Source organism: Balaenoptera acutorostrata, chromosome 6, assembly GCF_949987535.1.
Source record: "Balaenoptera acutorostrata chromosome 6, mBalAcu1.1, whole genome shotgun sequence".
NCBI classification, from domain to species: Eukaryota; Metazoa; Chordata; class Mammalia; order Artiodactyla; family Balaenopteridae; genus Balaenoptera; species Balaenoptera acutorostrata.
This window is the reverse complement of record NC_080069.1, coordinates 29,650,429-29,667,187: the sequence shown is the minus strand read 5'-3', so window position 1 is coordinate 29,667,187 and position 16,759 is coordinate 29,650,429. Positions and strand designations below refer to the sequence as shown.

Genomic DNA, 16,759 nt, shown 5'->3' with positions numbered 1-16,759 from the left:
CTGACCCCACACATGAGAAAATCTTAAATCACAAACGTGGGCAGAGTTTTCAGCTGCACTGCCCAATTTTAAAATCTTATCTCTGCAATAGCTTTTGTAGTTCCCGCTCCCTTTCCCATACATAATCTCTTCCGGGATCAAGTTTGCTCCTTTCTAATGTGAAGAGATGTTGCTGCCAACTTCATAACTAAGCCTGTCAATTATTCACAAGGTCTCAACACAGCAAGATATTGCCCACTAAGAAGGCCTGCACGCTGTACGTGCGTCTGTCTCCCCACTCTCGCAAGTCCCTACATACAGCGGTGGACACACTCACCTGCAAAGCCCCGCCCTCGGCCCTGTGCTGGTGGGACGGGCCCGAAGTGCCGTGGGTACACGGAGGTGGGGTAGAAAGGCAGCGCCGCTGGCGGTGGGAAGGGGAGCGGGTGGCTCTGCCGGGAGAAGTTCAGCCCTTCCAGGATGCTCTGCCGCATCTTTTCTACCTTGGCAGCTTGCTCGGCCTGGAAGTCAAGGACTGGCATGTGAAAACTTCATTCACAAGGTTTCAATTGAATTGGAAAGAACAGGAAAGCAATGAGACATGCTGACCACTGTGCCATGCCTACTTATTTACCCATAGATAACACAGTCACAATCTGCTCAGTGACACTTGTTTACAGAATGCAAACATGACCCCAAAAGCAAAAACGCAAAAAAAAAAAAATTAAGATACCTCTTCATCTCGTAATCTTAATCTTATAAAACAAGAATTTAAATTTCTACTTTCTCAGCATATCTTCAGGTGAGAACCATTTACTATAAAGTTTATTAACTGAAAATGAATTTGGTTCTCAAAATCAATGACTAAGTCCAGACAGATCATGCTCACAGCCTTCCTTCCACTTGGGGACCAGGAGGTAGACGATGCCTAGTTCACATCTTTAAAATTTACTTTCCTATCCATTTAATTTTCGGTCAGGTATTTACTGTATTTTACAGAGAAGGAACTGAGGCACAGAGTGACAGATGCTTTTTAAGGGAAGCCTGGAGCTCTTTGAGACTGGACAGGACAACAGCCCAACTGATCTGTCTGTGGGGCTGTCTGTGAGATGACTGTTCAGTAACCTGCACAAATGTGGACAATACAACTTGTGTTATGTCAAATTCCACTGTGAATAAACATCAGAAACATTCAACTTGAGCGTCTTTTGTTAATAAATACATAAATATGTACACCAGCAACCAATCTTTAATCAGAGAAATTGAAAATCTGCTTACTCTGTAAATCTGTCTTTAGACTGAGCTTGACTAAAGCAGCACGTGGGAGCATGCATGTTTTGTAGTCTAAGGTTAAAAAGCTTGCAGCACATGTGAGTTTCTTTTATACAAAGGGACAAGATAACCTCATAACCTACTTCACTTTATTTTTAAATCAGGATTTTTAAAAAGTGCAGTCAATCCTCATTATTCATGAGTTCCACATCCGCACACTTACCCACTTGCTAAAATTTACTTGTAACCTCAAAATCAATACTCCTGGCATTTTCATAGTCATTTGAAGACATCTGCTAAGTGGGATAAAGTTCGAGTTGCCACCTGAGCTTGAAGAAGACAGCATTGCCTTCGTGTTTCAGCTGTTATACTGTAAACGTGTGTCCTGTTCACTGTCTCCTTAGTGCCACATTTTTCATGTTTTTGTGAATGATTTTGTTGTTTGAAACGGCCCCAAGAGCAGTGCTGAGTACTGACTAGTGCTCCCAAGTGCTAGGCTGTATGTGCCTTACAGAGAAAATGCACGTGTTAGTTAAATGAGCTTTGGTGAGGCTGAGTGATAGTGCTGTCGGCCGTAAGTTCAATGTGAGTGAATTAGTGGTATATAGGCATTAAGAAGTATTTAAACAGAAACACACGTAAAACAAGGTTATGTATCGACTGTTTGACAAAGATGATGTGACGGGAGGCTTGCAGGAACCTAACCGTGTATTTCCCCTAAGAGCAAAGGTTCAGTATTTGCTAATTCAGTGTTCAAGGCGAATATATAGAATATCATTACCGTGAATAATGAGAACCAAGTGCATATCCTGAGCTGGGCACTGAACTGGCATTTAGTTACACACTGGGCTGGGCCCAATCTAAATCAAATTCCTGTCACACAGGCTCATTACAAATTCGGTAGGAAAGACGACAGATTAGCCAGTGAGCGTTATTTCATTCTGGTTGGCGGTGGCCACCCGCTCCTCCCTGCCCCAACCAGCCTGCTTTCTTGCAACTGACCTGACCATCACAGAGGTCGATGAGTGGGGTCTTTTCCCGGCTTGCTTTGAGGAGTTTGGACTGGAAGAGCTTCCCATCAAAATACATCCAAGGACAGCAGTGTTCCCAGGGCACTGGCTGGCCACACGCGTCGTTCGCAAACAGGGCCATGTCCACGCCACTCATGAAGAGAGCTGACAGCTGAATGCCGCGGGGGTCGAGGTTCTCAATCTTTAAATGGAAAAGAGTGATTTCTATGGAGTAAGAGTACTACAGTATCCAATTCTTGCAATGGCTGACTACAACTCTCCACACGTAATGAGCACACCCCTCGACCAAATGCCCCATAAGCAGCCCTATCACTACCTTACAGTGACTTAACACTGACTTGTCTGAACAGAAAGACTTATGTTATTTAACAAATTTAAATTTAAGAGACTGTTTTATAAACATACTGAAATATTTCAATTTGGAATCTGTAAAGAGTTACACAAGTATAAAGTAATACTGTATTTAAGGTGGACACATGACAAAGTAACAAATTATTAATAGTCTCCTTAGCAGTTAAGAAGCCCACAATTCATTTACGAAATAAAATTTTACACTGAAGATTCTAAACGCTGGTAATATATTAATAGAAATGTTGTAAAAAGGAATATTCTACTAAGATTCTGCATTTTTCGAGCACTTATCTTAAAAAATTACTTGGTATAATTTCATTCTAAAGTTTGTACTTTATGTTTACATTATTTTATATGTTAATGTTTTAGATAGCAACTTATTAATGAGACTGTCAAAATGTTTTAGGAGAAATGGATAGCTTATAAATGAAAGAACACAACAGCAAAAACACTGTATTTGAACCATGCAGACTATCAGAATCTAAAGACTTGTATCTGTGGGTTCTTCTCGCTCAGTCATTAGTGTTGTGAGCCTTCCTTTGTACACACAGCCCTTTCTTCTAGCATCTAATGTGTAGGATAAGAAACACTGACAAATACAGTCAACTCTTGATTATCTGTGAAGGACCTTGTTTGTGGATTATCCAGGACTGAGTTTTAACTGTCCTGGTTTCTGTCTTCCCACCTTCCACGCTGTTTTCTAAGGTGATGGTATCTTGAGAATGCAGTCTTTATTATGGGTACCAAACTAAGCAATGCCTAATTGTGGCAGGTAAACTGGCTTTTCATTAAAGATAAAAAAGATGACTCCAGTACCAAATACTAATGAATTTATGATTATCTGATGTTTTGTGCTGTCAGTGTCAACATTCCCCATTATCAGCTAACACTGTGTTTTCCAACCCCCTCCCCCCCCCTTTTTTTTTTTTAAATTTGAAGTCAATGCAGTAAAGAACTTCCTGAACCTGGAGAAGTCTGTCCACCCCTCCCAGCCCACCTCTGCTGGCTCCTGCTTCTCTAATGTAGTGTCAGAAAATGGAACTAATAAACATGTTCAGTTGAGGGCAGGTGGGGTCAGGATGATAGAATTAGATGCCTTTTTACATTTATGAGCAGAAAGGGGAGAGAAAGAGGGTCAAAATGGAAAAAAAAAAAAAAAAAAAAAAAGTCACCTAACTTACGTAGATCCCCACTGGCCTTGCCTTTCTCTGCACTGCAGAAAGGAAGTGGAAACTCCCTTCTTCTGAGTCCTGAGGCAGAAAGAGGGAGTTTCTCCTCCCTAAACACTGACGCTGTGGGAAAGTGACACAGCAGCGATGCCAGTCCAAGCTTGGAGGCTGCCTGTGCAGAAACCCATCCCCCTGGCCCCTCTGCAGGGACGATGGCAACCAGGCCTCTAGCCGCTCTCTCACTGTCAGCCCACAGCCTTCCAGGCCAGAGGAGGGAGGACCAGGTCAAGGCTGAGGGGAAGGGAACGATGGTGCCGATGCTGCTCTAAAGACGTTTGCTTTATAACAAAGTGCCAGCAGGGTCCTTCTGGTGAAATCCGATACTGCTGTCATTTCTTAGTCACTGGTGGTGTTGGTCATAGCCACCCTTAGCCCTTATTTAACTAATATAGCTCAAAACCATTTTGGGCAGATGGCCATCTGAGTGCTGAGGCTAAGAAATGGGAGCCAGTGCGTGGAACACAGAAGCACCCTAGTTAGGACAAGTAACCTCCCAGTGAGCGGATGGGAGGAGTGGATAAATCTGCATTATCCACACACATATATATTCATTTTAAATGGCCTCATCATTAGTTGAAGAACTGTGTTTTTACGGGTTTAAAAAATGATTTTCAAGTCAATTTGTTTTAGAAATAACAACTACCATTAATCCAATAGAGAAAAATTCTTAAAATAAAAACTGCCTAAATAATGTGAATAAAATCTCAATTGCTGTGTGGATTTCACTTCATTCAAAAAAACTTTTAATTACTTTACGTGGTGTTTTATATTTCATTCCCTAAATGTTAATTACACACATAATACTATCTAATATTTACGGGGCACTTAACAAATATGTATCAGACACCACTCTAAGTATTTTTCCATGTACTATTTCATTAACATCTCAACAATCTTATGTATGATACTGCTGTTAGTACTCCATTTCATAGATGGAGAAACTGAGTCACAGAGAGCTCAAGGTCACAAAACTGATCTGGTGGCACCAGAATCTGAACCCTTGATCATAGAAATGGCTGCAATATTCACATTCCAACCTCATTCTCTTATACCACATAAGATAAAATATTCACCATTATTCAAAGTTCCTCAACTAGAAAACTCGTGACAAAATTTTATGATCTTACAGGAAATACAAATACAGAGTGTATCTCTGGCCAATTAGTTCAAGAACCAAATTCCACTGAGGTTACTTGGTCCAACTTCTAATTACTGGGCAACAGACTCTTACTTTGATTTGTCATATTTACCTATACGCACAACAATTCTTACAGGTACCACAGACATGCTGCACGTCCCTACTACTGTCTTTAAAGCTCTTCATTTTCCATCTTTTAATTCTGCACTTGGCATGTGAAACTGTTAAAAGAATTTAAGGCAATTATAGGGATGCCAAAAGCAAGGGAGAAAGAAACTGGATAAATATTAAAACTGTGCAAAGGTCCTTCTCCTCATCCTTCACCCGCCCTCCTCCAAACACAGCGTCAGTGCTGATTGTACCTTAGTCGTTATGTTTGTGCTGGTAACCTAGGAGAAGCGCCACAAAAATAAACCAGGGGAAAAGTGAGGGCTGTCAATCATTGTCATGGATCCTCAAGGAGCCACGCAGAACACTCAACTGTTCAGGGTCATGGCGGGAGGACAGAGACTGGACAAGACGAAACTCTTGCAAAATTCATTTAAACCAGCGGTTTCAACACCTTTTCCCACCAAACCTCCTAACAGAATAGCCATCAAGAGGCCAAACTGTTCAAAATTAGGTCTTTTCTTTCTCTTCTCCTATTTACTCTCAAAGCATATAATGGACAAAAAATGGGAGAAGAAAAACAGGATCTGGGCAATCCACAAACTGGATAATGGCCCCTAAAACAACAACAAAAAATCAAGAGTTGACTATATCCTCAACAGGAAAATGGTATTTTATAGAAAAGCATCGTCATTGCTTTTGAACTATCAAAACAACTTTAATGGTTAAGTGAGAAAGCAATTTTGAAATTTACTTTTCTATCACTGCATTTTGGGACCCTCAGTCTCTGTATAGGGATTTTTGTTCATTTAAATAATGATTATTCCTATCAGTTCTCAATCTGATAGCTGAGAGGATCTCTGATCTTAAAAAACCCCCAACTATCTTTCCCCCCAGTGAATGCTGTTATTTTTCCCTTCCAGCTCTTTCAGAATTTATGGTGCTCGTGAATGAAGCACTAACGATGCAGGCTGTCCTTGGTGAAAGGAACACAGACCTCCAGACCAGCAAGACCCAAAGGGATAGTGGTGGGCCTGAAGTAACTGCACATAACATGGGTCTTTCTAAACACAGCTCTAGAAACGCCTGGCTTTAGATGAAGAATCAGGAGAAAATTATGAGAGCACTAAGACCTCAAAAGAACCAAAATGAAAGCTTAGAGTGCGACTGCCTTTCAAAAGTTATATCCTATGTGTTGATCCAGAAATGAAAAGGATATGGGAGAAGATGAACTTTGAGTAAAAGCAAGTTGATGGTGAATAAGGCTTGGTGGGCATACCTGATACCTGGCGGTCTGATTTTCAGAACTGGGATGTCAATACTGATGTAATAATCTAAATAAGAGAAACAGGAAGTAGAGGTAGAGGGATGGTACCACACTCTAGTAAAAGTATTTACAACACCCCTGAGCACAGTCTGCTGATGAAGATGCTGGTGACGGCACCACACGCTAGGACACAGGGAGGGAGAGCCTGCACTTAGTAACCAGCCTCCTGGGGGGACACCCGGCCAAATATTCTAGAATGAAAACTTAAATTCAAAACCATTTAAAAAAATAATTTCTGCCTAACAAACAGAAAAGCTTAAACTACAAAGAATACAGTTTGAGGTAGATTCTCCTAAGTTTGGTTGTCTTTAGTTTAGCTTGTTTCAAAGTCATCAGAAGCCTAAGGCGACCACAAATGACATGGGCTCCACACAGTTCAGGGTCAACACCGGATTACTGAATTTAACTCAGTAATTTAGGGGAAACCAGAGATTTATTGAGCCCCAACAATAGAATACTGAAAACCCATCAAATGAGCCTAAAACTCTTCTGCAGGGAAAGAACGCCTTCATAAAGAATGGCAAAAAAGATCTAAAAGTGAAGGCGATTTTGTCAAAAGAGATTACTTGATTACAAATCAAATTTTGTAAAAAACAAACAAAAAACACAAACAACAACAACAAAAAACCCAAACCAATGGCAAAGAAAAAAAACAAAACCCTGTACATTAAAAAGAAAAGGCAGATCCACTAATTTAGCTAACTCTGAAAAGTCTTGAATTTTCTAAAATTTAGTGTAGAAATTAGAAAGCGAGTACAGCCACGTGGACACAGTGACTAATAAAAGTGCACTGAAAAGATAAGCACACCAAAAAATCAGGTGACAACATGGAGAAAATTAATACTGTCAAAACAATTAAAGAAAAAAAGGAATACTAGAAGGGAAAATTAAAAGGAATACGATGTTAAATGCTGACTAAAAGGGCACAGGGATGATGACATAACATTGTTCTTCAAGTGGTTTTTTTTAAAAGGGATTTACCATACTAGGAGGGCAAAGACTATTTTTTAGAGAAAACGAATGTTGTATTTAGGAACAACAGAACGAAACAAGAAAAAGAATCCTGGCCAGATGTTAGTAAATTCTTAGGACCAAGCCCTCCCAGGGTTTGGGATCCCCGCCTGAAATAAAAGGCAAGTTTATTTCCTGATGTGGAAAACAAGAACAAACACCCATTGGTAAACAAGGGAAAATCTTTAGCGAACAAAAGTAGACTTGACTGTTTCCATAACCGGGAAGGAAATTCCTTTTGCCCTGAAGGCTCTAAGTTCACGTCATTTTTATTACTAGTTTAGTGCACTGAGTGACTCCTCGGTGAGGTTAGCTGTGTCTCACAGAACTCCAAAACAAGACTTCCCAAAACAAGGAATGAGGCTTGTCAATTACCTTGAGCTCCTGCAGCTGATCAGGCTCATAGAGTTTGGGGGACAACGCCTGTGCCAGGAAGGCATCCAGCTCCTGGCGACGCAGTATCCGTGCTCCAGGCCATTGCACCATATACCTACAGCGGGTAGACAGAGGAGGCCTGGGGTCAGGATGGAGCAGTCACCAGTCACATGCATAACCTGGTGTTCAGGTTCTAAGGAGACTCAGGATGACACACGCTAAGGAGGCCTATGTGGATTTCTTACCCAGATTTTCTATTTTCACTGGATGATGCCAATTACAAGTGAAAACCTAATCCATCATCTGGGCTGATGAGAATGTTCGGAGTAATTAAAAATAACACTAAATTTAAACACACTGCAAACCAGCTGGTAAGTGATTTTTTGATACAACTTTACTTCTGTGAGGTAAAAGTTAAGCACAAGTTTTACCCTGAAACCCTGAAAATATATGTTAAGCGCAAATTTGTATGATTTATCTATTTTAATTCAAGACAGGATACCTGGGAGGCAGGCCCTAGGTCCAAATAAGCAAGATTTATCTCCTGATGAAGAGTAAGTGTTGTGCGAACCGTCTGCACAGAAGGGGCTCTGGCAGTGGCAGGTGAATGCTCTGCAGTGGAATAGGAAGGGACAGCAGGGACAAGAACTAAAGCTTCAGCCTTCAGAACTGGTACCTGCAATCCCTGGGGACACACAGGCTTACTGGGGCCACCCTGGTGTGAGCAGCTAAAGGGAAATCAATTTCTACAACTTCAACTTCCATTTGTACTATCTGCCTGAGAACTGCCAGGCGTCCACAGTCCCTTTTCTCTGCCAATCATTTCCCCTTTACTCACCTTGCCGCACGGCACTGCCCCAGTGACAACCTCCAGGACATTAAGCAAAGGCACGATCCCAAATAGTATTTGGGTGTGAGAGAGTAAAGGGCTAACCACTAAGAACTTCATCATAAGTCTCATTGCATGTCCAGTGGTTCCTAAGTCTCTGCATTCAGCAAACTTGAAGGATGACCTAGCCAAGTTGCCAGATGATCACCAAAAATAACTTCTGGAGATACATAGATCCCTATGTGATCTCTGGCAAATAGCTTAAAAGGAGTCTGGAGAACTGTGACATGCCTAACAAAGCTCTTTCCAGTACTGTCTGCTGAGAAAGTTTTCTCAGTGCTTAAAATTTAAGTCAACAAAAATCAGCATCAGAGTTGGTACAGAGCCCGCTCTCATTTCTGTAATAATTAACATCCATCCACAGGAACATAAACTTAAAAGGTGAAGGAGGAAGTTTCATCCAGTTGATTAAGAGAAGTATTTTCAATAAAAATCCCAATAGAAAAATGAAAGTGCTTGCTGGTGCCAGGCACTAGTCTGAGCGTTTACACACACTGATTCCTCAAATGGTCACAGCAACTCTGAGGCAGGAACCATTACTATCCCATTGTAGAGATGGGGAAGTGGAGGCACAGAGCTTATATACTTCATGGTAAAATTATGTAGTAGAAGCAGGAAGGACATGCAGTTTCAAGGTAAACAGACAGTGGATGTATGGTATTTAGATTCGAGTGATATAAAAGTTTTACTTCATTAAACTGTCAACATTTACAATGACAAAAATAACACCCTTTGCAATTGTTTGAGTGCCAAAAATCTTAAATAAAAGTCTTACTGAGTTTTTACCAGGGCTTGATGCAAGAAACAGCAAATCTGAAGAAAGTCTCCCTACTTTTCTCTGAAAAAAATTACTGTGGAAAGATTTTGCTCAATATACAATGTTCTTTGCCTAAGTATCCATGTTATACAACCCTTTTATTTCTTATTTTTAAAAAATTGTGGTAAAATACACATAACATAAAATTTACCACTTTAACCATTTTTAAGTGGATAGTGCAAGGGCATGAGGTACATTCATGGTGTTTGCACAGGTATCCTCCCATCATCCATCATTACAACTCTTTTCATCCTGCAGATCTATGAAACACTAACTCCCCTCCTCATCCCCTAGCCCTAGGCTAGATGTTTCTTTAAAAATTATGAATCAGAAAAAGATTGTTTTGGGGACAGGCTGGTTTTCTTAAGATCTTTCCTGGTTTTTCTGGCAGCAAAGACTCTCAGCAGTCAGTTCAGCTGCAACAATGAAAAGTCTTTTGGGTTAGAATACCTACCACTTCCTCCATTTGGCTTTCTATTTACATTTTAACAAAGTCGCCCTTTCTCTCTTTTTCAATGTAAGTCCTCAGAAAGACTTTCTGGATGTAGAAAGAGTATGAAGTGTGTTCATAAAGATATGCATGTACATAGACAGACAGCTTACATACCATAGAACATGGATGGCACCGATGGCACTGCAGTCAGGGGGCAAAGGTGAGAGCAGCAAAAACTGACCCTTGGTTATCTCACGTGTTCACGCTCTTCCTATCTGTGCACTGACAGTGTTTTCAATCACTTTGTGTTTCTCAGTTTTCTCTAGACATTCTTTCCCATGTCTTCTTCCTGGGTCGGGCCTTAAGTTTCCTACCCTGGAAGTCTGAGGGTATCTGCAGTTCCCCCTTAGTCACCTCTCCTCTCACTACCCTTTAGAAGCATGGAAGCTGGAAGAGAAGCAGGTCTCCACGTCACTTGGGGGACCAACGTGGTCTGCCTCCTATTGGCACAGATGGGGAGCTGGACCCTGGTATGCTACTTGGGGTGTTGGAAAAGCCTGCACTTGTTTGGGGGCTCAAGCCCTCTATCTCCCTTATTTTATTTATTAAGTTCCTCCAGAACGTAACTCAGTCTGTCTTCTCAGAAGCTCTCTTGGATAAGGACCTCGTCTGTCTGGTCTCAGCTGTACCCTAGGAAAGGCTGCTTTCTGTTCCGTTCTGGACACTTGCTTCACCCTCACACTGAACCTCTGCTCAGATGCTGGCCCCTCCTCATCTTCACTACAAGGATTTCTAGAGATGTGACTGCCATTTCTTCCCCCATTCTCCTGATTGCTGTTGTATGGGTGCTGATATCATTAGTGAAAGCATAGAGAAAACCACCACCTCCCGGCTGGGGTATGCCTGCCCCAAAGGCAGAAGCGGAATCTCATTGCGAAGGAACACAGGCAAATCTAGACGGAGAAATAGTCTACCCGGAGGTTGACAGACTGCACCCAGGGGCTGGCTGCCTGTTTTGTTTTGTTTTTTTATAAATTTATTTATTTATGTATTCATTTCTGGCTGTGTTGGGTCTTCGTTTCTGTGCGAGGGATTTCTCTAGTTCCGGCAAGCGGGGGCCACTCTTCATCGCGGTGCGCAGGCCTCTCACTATCGCGGCCTCTCTTGTTGCGGAGCACAGGCTCCAGACGCGCAGGCTCAGCAGCCGTGCCTCACGGGCCCAGTCGCTCCGCGGCATGTGGGATCCTCCCAGACCAGGGCTCGAACCCGTGTCCCCTGCATTGGCAGGCGGACTCCCAACCACTGCGCCACCAGGGAAGCCCTGGCTGCCTGTTTTTAAACACAGTTTCCTGGAGCAGCCACACGCATCAGTTCACATGCTGTCTAAAAGACGTAGGATCTGCAGATCCCTGGTCTGCAAACAAACCAGTGTTTATTCTTCAGAAACATCTCTGCATCAACCCAAAGAAACACGAGAAGCTTCCTGAGACTGGAGGAGACAAGGCACCTGAGCACAAGCACAAGGCAAGATTTTGTTGCTAACAAAGGATGTTATTCGGATAACAGGAGAAATCTGAGTAAGATCTGTAGATCAGATGTATTAGTATTATTTTTCTGATTTTGATAATGCCCTTGTTTTTTTAGGAAACATAAAGAGTTTAGGGGTAAAGGGGTATCATACTCACAACTTCCATTCAAGGGATTAAGGACAAACACACAGACACATGGAGAGAAGAGGAGAAAGCCACTGCAGTTAAAGGTTAATATGTGGGGAATCTGGGTGAAGAATAGCCACCAACTTTTTGTACTAATCTTATAATTTCTTCAAGTTTGAAATTATGTTAAAAAAAAAAAAAAAGGATTAAAGGAAGGCGAGAGCCTTTGGGATGACAGCCCAACCTTGTGACTGCTGACATTTGCCCCGCCCCAGCCATCAAGGCCAAGGGTCATGCTGGGACCCTTGGACAGGGCCTTACCATATCTGGGACACAGGCTCTGCCCTTTGTTGCCCCCTCCCCCATCCTCAGCAGACCTTTGTCACACAGCTGCAATTTTGCCAGAGAAAGACCACTGGGCCACTGGCCCCAGGCCACAGCCTGTCCTTGGCAGGCCCTTGGAGACATACACCAACCCTCTTACTCATTTGCACCGCCCCCCGCAACCCCCTGCTCCATGCCCTTCCCACTCTTCACCCCACGTTCTCAGCAGGTCATACCCATCAATCAAACAGAAGCCATGCAGGGAATCCTTCTTTACCCGCTTGTCCCTGTGGCCCAAAACACTCATGAAGGTAGAACAAATTCTCTTAGCAGAAGTGGACCAACCCATTTACTGGTGTCCTGGCCCCAAATCCCCAAGACTGGTCCCATAAGCCATTCTCTCTCATCTCTCCCCAACCACCTCGCCTCAATAAGCCCCTCCTCCTCAGGATCTGAAACTGTGAGTCTTTCCAAGTGGGAAACTCCATGGCTCCAAGCCCACAATGCACACAACAGTCTGCACAACCAAGCATGTCTTCTGGCTTCCACCAGAGTAGCAAGTACGAGGGAACCTGCGCTGCACTCACTGTAGCTTCTCGACACCACAGAGATAAGCACAGGAGGAGGTTTGGTAAAATGAGAGATTACTAGTTGCATTTATTAACCTTTTCAAGTTCTAAAATGAGTACGTTTTTTATAAACAACACAAAAAAATAAAAACAGGGACCAGGACAATCCTGAAATCTGGAAAGACTTTCCAAAGGCCATCTGAACAGTGCCTGAAAGAAGCAGAGCTGTTTCTGGGGTAATGACCAAGGAAGGGCCACAAGGACAAAGACAAAGAGTGGGGCCCAGTAATATATCTGGAGAAAAACATGGTCCGAAAGGATACATGCACCCCAATGTTCATTGCAGCACTGTTTACAGTAACCAAGACATGGAAGCAACCTAAATGTCCATCAACAGAGGAATGGATAAAGAAGATATATACAATGGAATATTACTCAGCCATAAAAAAGAATGAAATAATGCCATGTGCAGCAACATGGATGGACCAAGAGACTGTCACGTGGACTGAAGTTAAGTCAGACAGAGAAAGAGAAATATCGTATAATATTGCTTATATGAGGAATCTAAAAAGAAATTACACAAATGAATGTATTTACAATACAGAAGTGGACTCACAGACTTAGAGAATGAACTTATGGTTACCAGTGGGGGAAGGGTGGAGGGAAGGGATTGTTAGGGAGTTTGCGATTGACATGTACACACTGCTACATTTAAAAAGGATAACCAACAAGGACCTACTGTATAGCACAGGGAACTCTGCTCAATGTTGTGGCAGCCTGGATGGGAGGGGCGTATGGGGGAGAATGGACACATGTATGTGTATGGTTGAGTTGCTTTGCTGTGCACCTGAAACTATCACAACACTGTTAACTGGCTATACTCCAATATAAAATAAAAAGTTAAAAACAAACCCCAAACCAAAAGGTATATAAAAAAAAAAAAGAGTGGGGCCTGGTCACACTGTCCAGTCTGCACCCACCAGGCAGCCCAGTGTCCCAAGAGGCCCAGTGCATGGAGAAACAAGACGTGAAGGCACCGCCATCCCAAGGAGCATGAAATAATGTGAGCACTGTGCTCACATCAACACAGCAGTGGCTTGTCCTGCACTAATGTACAGCTGCTTCTGGCCAAGAGGCAGCCAAACAAGCCTTAGGCACAGCACACATCGTCCTCACTCAGTGCCCAGTGGGACCTTCAGGTCAGGTACATGGTAGACAGTTAGCTGTCCACCCACTAGATTAAAGGCCACACATCATTTTAAACTTGGAAGACACACAAACAAAGTAACCAAAATCATTACTGCTAATTTGATCTTAGAGCACCCAAAGTCTTAATCTTAACGTTTTGGCTAATATAAAATGAACTCTCCATCAGAGGAAACCAGAAGAGGATTCTAAAACCAAAACAAAAAAACTAGTCTTTCCCACTAGCTAATCCTCAATGGAGATAAAGATAAGAAACTGATACAGTATGCTAATTTTAGTCAGCCTCAATTTAATTAAGGAAAGGCTTCTAAATAAGTTATTGGCCTTAAAGTCGGTTATGAATGTAAGAAACTTCAGGAAATAAACACCTGACTAAACACCTGTCCTTGGCAGGCCCTTGAGCTGACTAAAGCTCTGCCCCCGTCCTCAGGAAGCAGGTGAGACCCAGTGGGGGTCAGGGGACCATGGAGAAGGGGCCAGCCCAGGGGGATGGGACACACAGGGCTGGGGCAGGTGACAACCTGTATGGCAGCTGGGCCCCAGGCTCTCACTGTCTGTCAGGGCCAGAGACCATACACATGGGAAGGGAGAGCTAGGATGGGCAGGTTGAAGATATCAAAAAGCGGAAGTCTACAAACATGCAGTTGTTTGTGTGCCTGTATGCACACTGGGGAAGGTCTGGGAGCAGCAAAGTTGCTGTCAAGAGCCTGGTGTCCGATACTGACCCCATCACTAGAAACCAGGGCTGCTGGGAAAAGGGGGCATCCACGGTTAAGGTCAGAATCTCTGCACAGAAGTGCTCACATGGAGGCCAGACTGACAAGGCCCACAACTGGCCCAACAGGCGACAGTGGAGCACCAAATTACATGATGGCAGTAGTGGACCACAAGTCATTGATGAAGCCAGGAGCCCATGTTGATAGAAATACACTGAAGTCTGAGGAGGAATGGCATGTTTACACAAAGTGCCTCCTATGAAATCGTATTAGTTACAAGGGGCACAGAATGGCCTTGCTGGAGAGGCCAGGCAGACACCCCCTTTGCCAAGCGGTCAGAGCACAGATGCACAGCATGGATGAGACCGGAGGAGCAGAGGAACGGCTCTGCCCTCTACCAGCATCTGCTGAAGACCAATGGGACTTCACCTCCAACTACAAAGGGAGGCGCTGAAACAAACCCTGAAGTTAAGATAGAAATAAAGTGTTAATGTTGATTGATCCTGATGGTTGTATTGTGGTTACATAGGACAGTGTCCTTGTTTGTTATAAAATCACAAGTATTTTTTTTTTAAATCAAGTATTTAAAAAAAAAAAAAGCTCTTTGTATTATACTTGCAACTTTTTCCTAAGTTTGAAATTGGTTCCAAAAAAAAAAACCCTCAAAAAACTAATTCACCTGATTCAAGTATGCATGCCAATTCAAATTAACTCCAAAACGCCAACAGTGTCCACATAGGCATTTGTGGCCCATTGGCTGAGAGGGTCTGGAAGCACAGAGTGCCCACATCTAGGTTTTTAAACCTCTCTCTCCAAGGCAGGAGCCAGCCCCTTAGAGATGGCAGGTTCCAGGGCAGGGCAGATACAGGACAGCCTGGGCATCTTGTGGTGCCAGAAAGCAAGGACATCCTGGGGGGACAAGGGACATAGGAGCCACTGAACGAACTCCCAAGGTCTGAGCTGGAACAAACTGAACAACCAAATAACAAGGTTATATCAGGTTATAACCCTAGGAAGAGAGATAACCACGAGTCCATACTGATCTATATATGGTTAAATAAATGAAGGAGGAAGAAGACACACATTTTCCCTAAAGAATAATTACAAATAATACATAATATAGTTCCCCAATAGCCTTCAAAAGCTTTAACATTTAAAGGATAAACTACGTTTAAAATCATTATGATATTTGCATAAAATACAGGTTCATCAAATATACCTATTTTATAAACATACTATATAGCATCAATTCAAATCCACATTGCATTTACATGGCCTATATTTCTATAATATATGAAAATATGAGATGAGGACAAACTTCAACCGACAACATGATTCATCTGGAATAACCCCCCACCTACTTCATACAGAAAGCGTCTTTGAGAGGCATTTGTACAAGCACCTGCTAGAGAACACACAGCGGCTGAGGCAGCGGCCAGCAGCACCTACCGTAGGACGCAGCACAGCACCGTGAGATGAGTGGGCACGCTGGCTGGGTTGAGCATGGCTGGTGTGTCTGACCTCATGCAGGCCAGGAAGGCCCTCATTCTGCGGTTCTTGTCCTCCACTGCCTTCCCCAGCCAGAGTCTCTTCAGATTGGGGCAGGTCCACTCCCTGAAGGCAAGAGCTTCCACCAATTCTGGGGTTTGCGGAGATTTCCCTTTGTAAGCTGCCCACTCTTTAATGATCACTGGTGAAACTACAGGAAGGAAAATCAGAGAACCATTTATGCCCTATCTCAGCTACTTTAAGCCTAACAAAAACAAACAGCTCTAATAATTACAGTATGAAGATGTCATTCTGGTATAACAATGGATTCTCTCATTAGTAAGCCATCGGTCATCAATCCTCACCTCTAATCCTCATTTTGTTCTTTACTCTATGAACTTCGGTGACTCATTCAGATTTTCAGTCAGGCCACCACTAAATTTCTTCTCAATCAAATCAAGCTAGATTTCCCCATATAACTAATATGTATAAATCAAGGATGTTAGACAAAATTTGTTTTAATATTATAAATCCATTAATAGTTTTAGTAATAACAATGGGTACAACTTACAGAAAGTATGTGATTATCAAAGAAAACCATGGAAAATCCAATTTAGATAGCTAAATTGAACTACTGAACCTAATTGAACCTTTTTCTACATGTCATACTAATTAGATCTGAGAAATCATTTGCATTTGGTAGCCACTTTACTTAAGGACCTCCTACTTTAACAAATATTAACTGTTAAAGTCTATTTTAAAGATTGGCAGGGACAAACTACCATGTAGTGAGATCCCCAAGGCCCAGTAAGGTGGCAAGCGGAAGCAGACAGTCCATGTT

The 16,759-nt window shown here is 42.6% G+C and overlaps 1 protein-coding gene across 1 annotated transcript in view; it reads right to left on the bottom strand.

The window, feature by feature from the left end:
- The window catches only part of FAM120A (family with sequence similarity 120 member A), a 105,418-nt gene that overhangs the window by 11,478 nt on the left and 77,181 nt on the right, over nt 1-16,759 (bottom strand). Inside the window, exons 11-14 of the mRNA XM_007182017.2 lie at nt 15,880-16,129; nt 7,822-7,936; nt 2,254-2,463; nt 317-500 (exon numbers count right to left, since the gene is read on the bottom strand). Coding sequence (XP_007182079.2) covers nt 317-500; nt 2,254-2,463; nt 7,822-7,936; nt 15,880-16,129 — 759 coding nt within the window. The remainder of the gene's footprint in view (nt 1-316; nt 501-2,253; nt 2,464-7,821; nt 7,937-15,879; nt 16,130-16,759) is intronic.